Source organism: Oncorhynchus mykiss, chromosome 8 (assembly GCF_057628025.1).
Source record: "Oncorhynchus mykiss isolate SJ-2025 chromosome 8, ASM5762802v1, whole genome shotgun sequence".
Classification (NCBI taxonomy): Eukaryota; Metazoa; Chordata; class Actinopteri; order Salmoniformes; family Salmonidae; genus Oncorhynchus; species Oncorhynchus mykiss.
This window is the reverse complement of record NC_143029.1, coordinates 11,020,091-11,026,090: the sequence shown is the minus strand read 5'-3', so window position 1 is coordinate 11,026,090 and position 6,000 is coordinate 11,020,091. Positions and strand designations below refer to the sequence as shown.

Below are 6,000 nucleotides of genomic sequence, written 5' to 3'. Positions count from 1 at the left end.
GTCAGTTACCTGCATTGCTGTTAATGCTCATCCTGGACTGGCCAGTCGACAGAACAGCTCCTGATCGCGCCCAGACAAAACTGTGGGCAGCAATGCCGGCGAAGACAGGGAGTCATGCCAATCAAAAGAGCTGTCAAAGAGGGTATTCAATGGCACGCCAGGAAGTCCACGGCACGCCAGCAGTTCCGCCAGTGGGGATGCCTTCAGGCTGGCAGACACACAGGCGGGCAACGCAAGGGGCAAGGGTCTTGGCAAAAACCTTGCGTTGGGTTGGCATGCCTTTTGGTCGAGTAGAGCTGGCATCACTAGGCCACTACCAGACTGCCCCTGTCCCCAGTCCGGTAGGGAGTCGAGAGAGAGAACACACAGTCATGCTGTGGAACAAAAGTAGTATTGGCAGGGAGAAAGGTTGTTTTTGAAACGCATCTTGTCTCTGAAGTCAATAAAGGCTTTGTAGTGAATGGGGTTGGAAATAGGCGTTGTGAATCACAATGAATCGCGGCCTGCTGAGCTTTGTGGATCAGATGGGTTTAATCAGATGGTTTTAATTAATAGCAGACGTTTGATAGCCGACTCTGCTATTGAAGGGATGAGGCAGGATAATGCGAGGCGCACCATGTCACAGTTAGCTTTTTGGTTTAGTTCCAGGGCCCACTGAGGCACAGATAAGACAAGACTAATCAATGTTTATCGTAAAGAGAACTGTCAGTCACACATCTATCCTGGTCTTAACCATAAAAATGGTGTGTAGTTAGTTACCTTCAACAATTGCCCCTTGGGTATTAATAGAGTGGATGGAATTAAAACTAATCTCCCCTGGCCCATAGACTATCTGCAAAATGGGAAATATTTAAATCGTTGACATTTTAAATGAGCATACAAAGGCAATCTAATACAGATGAGACAATACAATTAAATGTAGTGTTATTGTAATCCCAGAGGTGGTGCTTGTTGCTTTAGCGGTCAAACCCTGCTATCAAACGTTACACAGCGGGTCTAAGTGGACTACAGATGCTCTTCTCTTTGAAGAAACCTGCACGACTGTAGTAGAACAAAATAGCAGTTTATCAAAATAAGCAGTTTGTTGAGAAAATAAGAACCATGACAACCTGATTAACCTGCATGTGAGAACTCAAAACTCAATATAGACAAGGACCCACAAAGGACGTCAACAAAGGCCCACAAAGGACGTCAACAAAGGCCCACAAAGGACGTCAACAAAGGCCCACAAAGGACGTCAACAAAGGGCTACTAACCAACTGTGCTATGTTGTTTGTATTGTTGCATTGCTTGTAACACATTTTGTACATAATGCTGCTGCTACCGTCTCTTATGATCAAAAAGAGCTTCTGGACCTCAGAAGAGCGATTACTCACCTCAAACTGGACTAAGATTTTTTTTATTTAATGAGTCCGACGCGAAGGACAAACGGTTTTGTCAAGACAAGGCCCAAATCCCCATAAACGGCATGAAGAACAGATGCAGAAAAAGGGGAAGGCGGGGTGCCTTGTAAGAATTTGCTGACGAGTAGGTAAACCACCACTACCCTCCGTTTTATTGGAAATGTGCAATCACCGGAAAACAAACTGGACAATCTACGACAATCCTACAAACCGGACATTAAAAACGAATAACTTATGTTTCACCGAGACGTGGCTGAACGACGACACAGATAATATAGAGCTGGCTGGCTTCTCCGTGCAGCAGCAGGACAGAGCAGCTACGTCTGGTAAGACAAGGGGTGGGGCTGTATGTCTATTTGTCAATAACTATTGGTGCACAATGTCTAATATTAAAGAAGTCTTGAGGTGTTGTTCGCCTGAGGTAAAATACTTCACGATAAGCTGTAGACCACACTATATCTACCAAGAGAGTTTTTCATCTATATTATTGGTAGCCATCTATTTACCACCAAACTGATGCTGGCACTAAGACCGCTGTATAAGGACATAAGCAAACAAGAAAATGCTCAACCAGAAGCGGCACTCCTAGTGGCCAGGGACTTTAATGCAGGCAAACTTAAATCAGATTTACCTCATTTCTACCAGCATGTCACGTGCAACCAGAGGGGAAAAAAATACTCTGGACCACCTTTACTCCACACACAGAGAGGCATACAAAGCTCTCCCTCACCCTCCATTTGGCAAATCTGACCATAATTATATCCTTCTGATTTCGGTTTACAAGTAATAACTAAAGCAGGAAGTACCAGTGACCCGCTCAATACGGAAGTGTTCAGATGACATGGATGCTATGCTAAAGGACGACTTTGCTAGCACAGACTGGAATATGTTCCGGGATTCATCCAATGGCATTGAGAAAATAAGAACCATGACAACCTGATTAACCTGCATGTGAGAACTCAAAACTCAATAGACAAAGACCCACCTCAGTCACCGACTTCATCAATGACGTCGTCCCCACAGTGACCGTAAGTACATTTCCCAACCAGAAGCCATGGATTACAGGCAAATCTGCACCGAGCTAAAGGCTAGAGTTGCCGCTTTCGAGGAGTGGGACACTAATTTGGATGTTTATAATAAATCCCGATATGCCCTCGGATGAACCATCAAATAGGCAAAGCTTCAATACAGGACTAAGATTGAATCATACTACACCGGCTCTGACGCTTGTCGGATGTGGCAGGGGTAGACAAATATTACGGTCTACAAAGGGAAACCCAGCCGCAAGCTGCCCAGTGACGGAAGCCTACCATACAGGGTATATGCCTCTTATGCTCGCTTCGAGGCAAGCAACACTGAAGCATGCATGAAAGCACCAGCTGTTCCAGACGACTGTGTGATCACGCACTCCATAGCCGATGTGACCAAGACCTTTAAAAAGGTCAACATTCACAAAGCCGCGGGGCCAGACGGATTACTGACATGTCATGTACTCAAAGCATGTGCGGACCAACTGGCAAGTGTCTTCACTGACAATTTCAACCTCTCCCAAACGAGTCTAATATCTACATGTTTCAAACAGACCACCATAGTCCCTGTGCCTAAGAAAGTGAAGGTAACCTGCCTACATTACCACTCACGTCGGTAGCCATCAAGTGCTTTGAAAGGCTGGTCATGGCTCACAACACCATCATCCCGGGAACGCTAGACCCACTCCAGTACGTATTCCGCCCCACAAGATCCACAGATTACGCAATCGTGTCCACATTACCAACAAACTATCATAGTCCAAACCTGAGAGAGTCGTGAATAAAATAGTTATATAGCTGCAGCATCGAGAGCATCCTGACCTGTTACATCACCGCCTGGTACGGCAAATGCTCTGCATCTGACCTTAAGGTGCTACAGAGGGTAGTGCATCACAGGTACATCCAGGACCTATATATACTAGGCGGTGTCAGAGGAAGGCCCAAAAAATGGTCAATAACTCCAGTCACCCAAGTCATAGACTGTTCTTTCTGCTAATGCACGACAAGCGGTACCGGAGCACCAAAGCTAGGACCAAAAGGCTCCTTAACAGCTTCTACACTGAAGCCATTAGACTGCTGAAAAATGTAACAAATGGCTTTTGTTTTTACACTGCTGCTACACTCTGTTAATTATCTATGCATAGTCCCTTTACAAATTACCTCGACTAACCTGTACCCCCACACATTAACTCGGTACCAGTACCCCCTGTAACTCATTATTGTTGTGTGATTTTCTAGTGTTACTTTATTTAGTAAATATTTCCTTAACTCCATTTCTTGAACTGCATTGTTGGTTAAGGGCTTGAGGGTAAGCATTTCACAGTAAGGTCTACCTACACCTGTTGTATTCGGAGCATGTGACAAATACAATTTGATTTGAACAAAACAATGGACTTCAACAAAGACCCAGAATGAACTTCAACACATAACGAGTAGCTAAGACCAGAAAGAACAACCTTCCACCTCCCAAAGACCAAAGATAACTTTTACAAACTGGTAGGTCTTGTGATACGAGGGCGCCACCTGGAGGAGATGTTGAATGTGTGCACTGACTGAGGTTTACCCATGTCAATATTTAGAACTGATCAATGATGAGGTCAGCTTCAAACGATTACAAAATTGTTAGAAATAGGTTTAAAGTATAAAAAGTTCCCATTCACAGTAAAACAATATCCCACTAGACTTTTCAACAACAGTTTGGGTCCTATAATTATATTTGATTAATTTTGTATTTTTAATCCCAGCCCCCGTCCCCGCAGGAGGCCTTTTGCCTTTTGGTAGGCCGTCATTGTAACTAAGAATTTGTTAACTGACTTGCCTAGTTAAATAAAGAAATTAAAAATAAAACCCCTGCCCAAAAAAATGTTTGACGTGTCAGGTGAAAAGCAACTAGAGAACATTTAAACATGAGCCTGGTCCCAGCTCTGTTTGCTTTGCCAAGTCCTGTGGTCATTGTCAAACCCCTATAGGAGTTGGCAAGACGGCACAAACAGATCTGGGACCAGGCTACAGCCACATAGGAGTGCAGAGATAACACAATTCAGTCTTGCGAGTCGCCATCACAAAAGGTAGTAGGACATCATACAGCAAAGATAATTTTTAATGGTCCCAAATATTTCTGAACAACTAAGTATACACTTATGTAAAAGAAAACAAAAAAGAAGCGAAGATATGACAAAATTGATCACATCTACAATTCCACTCAATCTTTAATCAAGACGGGATTACAAATTCTTTTTCCCAAAAAATCTGCAGTTTCAAAGGGCAAAAAAGGGTCAAACTAGCTCAACCTACTGAGGTCTTTAAAAACCTGTTCAAGTGCGACTGAAAATGTCCTGAACATGTAAAGGCTGGGTTGTTTACAAAAACAGGAGAGGGGGGAGAGAGAGAGAACGAGAGAGCGAGAGAGAGACAGAGACAAAAAGAGAGTAAAAAGACAAAATAAGAAATCTGTCTTTTTTCGAATCAAGAGGAAGAACTTCCCTCTGAACGACTACAATGACATCATCAAAACGAAAAAAAAACAGACAGCATTTTCGCCGCGCCGGTGTCTGCCGTCTCCCGTCTGGTCCTAGAAACTAACTTCTTTAAAAAAACAATGTAAAAACAAACAAAAAAAACGGAGAGAAAAAGGGGGGAAATGTAGCGGAGGGAGGAGAGAGAAAAAAAAGGAGCTGGATGAAGGAGGAGTCAGCGTAGGGGGTGAGTGGTGGTTCTGCGTCTGGATTGGCCGGCCCCATTTTGGGGGTCGTTGCGATGTCCTTCCCTGAGTGGGGGGTTGGGGGTGGGGCAGTGGGTCATGGTCTGAGCCAGCAAGCTCTTTGGGGTTTTAGTTTGTATGCGAGTGTGTGTGTGTGGATAAATGTGTCTACTTTTCCGGTATTTTAGCTTTATTTAATTATTTATCGTCAGTCTGCTTCTTTCATCTGACGGTAATATTGGAGATGGTCATTTCTCCACACCTTCCTCTCTCGTCCATTCGTTCGCTGCGTTTGCTCCTAGCTCCGCGGCCTCCCGATTGGCACTTGTATATTGGGATTAGTCCGAGGAGACGCGTTTCCATTCATAGTCCGCTCCTCAACAAGAGCCCCCATTAAAAAAAACCAAGGGGGTGAAGTCATTCATGGTTTTAACAGTTGTTGTTAGTTTCTGTGCCTATCGTGGGATCGGTGGGAAATAGTCTGGCGCTCGGAGCGAGAGAGAACAACAACATTAACGTTTTTTTTTTATTTTATTATTATTATTATTATTTTTAGGAGCTCAGCTTGGACTTCTTGGACAGGGGAGGAGTCTCCTCTTTACTCTCGCCGCTCACATCCTCTTCGTCTTCCTCGTCGTCGTCGGGGTAGTCCACCAGACCCACCAGACCTCCCTGAGAAAGCGAGAAAGCGAGAGTTGGAGAGAGAGAGAGAGAGATGGAGAAAGCGAGAGATGGAGAGAGAGAGAGATGGAGAAAGCGAGAGATGGAGAGAGAGAGAGATGGAGAAAGCGAGAGATGGAGAGAGAGAGAGATGGAGAAAGCGAGAGATGGAGAGAGAGAGAGATGGAGAAAGCGAGAGATGGAGAGA

The 6,000-nt window shown here is 44.4% G+C and overlaps 1 protein-coding gene across 3 annotated transcripts in view; it reads right to left on the bottom strand.

Moving 5' to 3' along the window:
* Window positions 1-4,514: 4,514 nt before the first annotated feature.
* Window positions 4,515-6,000, bottom strand: part of LOC110529180 (serine/threonine-protein phosphatase 4 regulatory subunit 3) — a 30,116-nt gene continuing 28,630 nt past the window's right edge. For all 3 annotated transcript variants that reach the window (XM_036984736.2, XM_036984737.2, XM_036984738.2), the window contains exon 15: window positions 4,515-5,804. In XM_036984736.2, coding sequence (XP_036840631.1) covers window positions 5,685-5,804 — 120 coding nt within the window. In that variant the 3' untranslated portion in view covers window positions 4,515-5,684. The remainder of the gene's footprint in view (window positions 5,805-6,000) is intronic.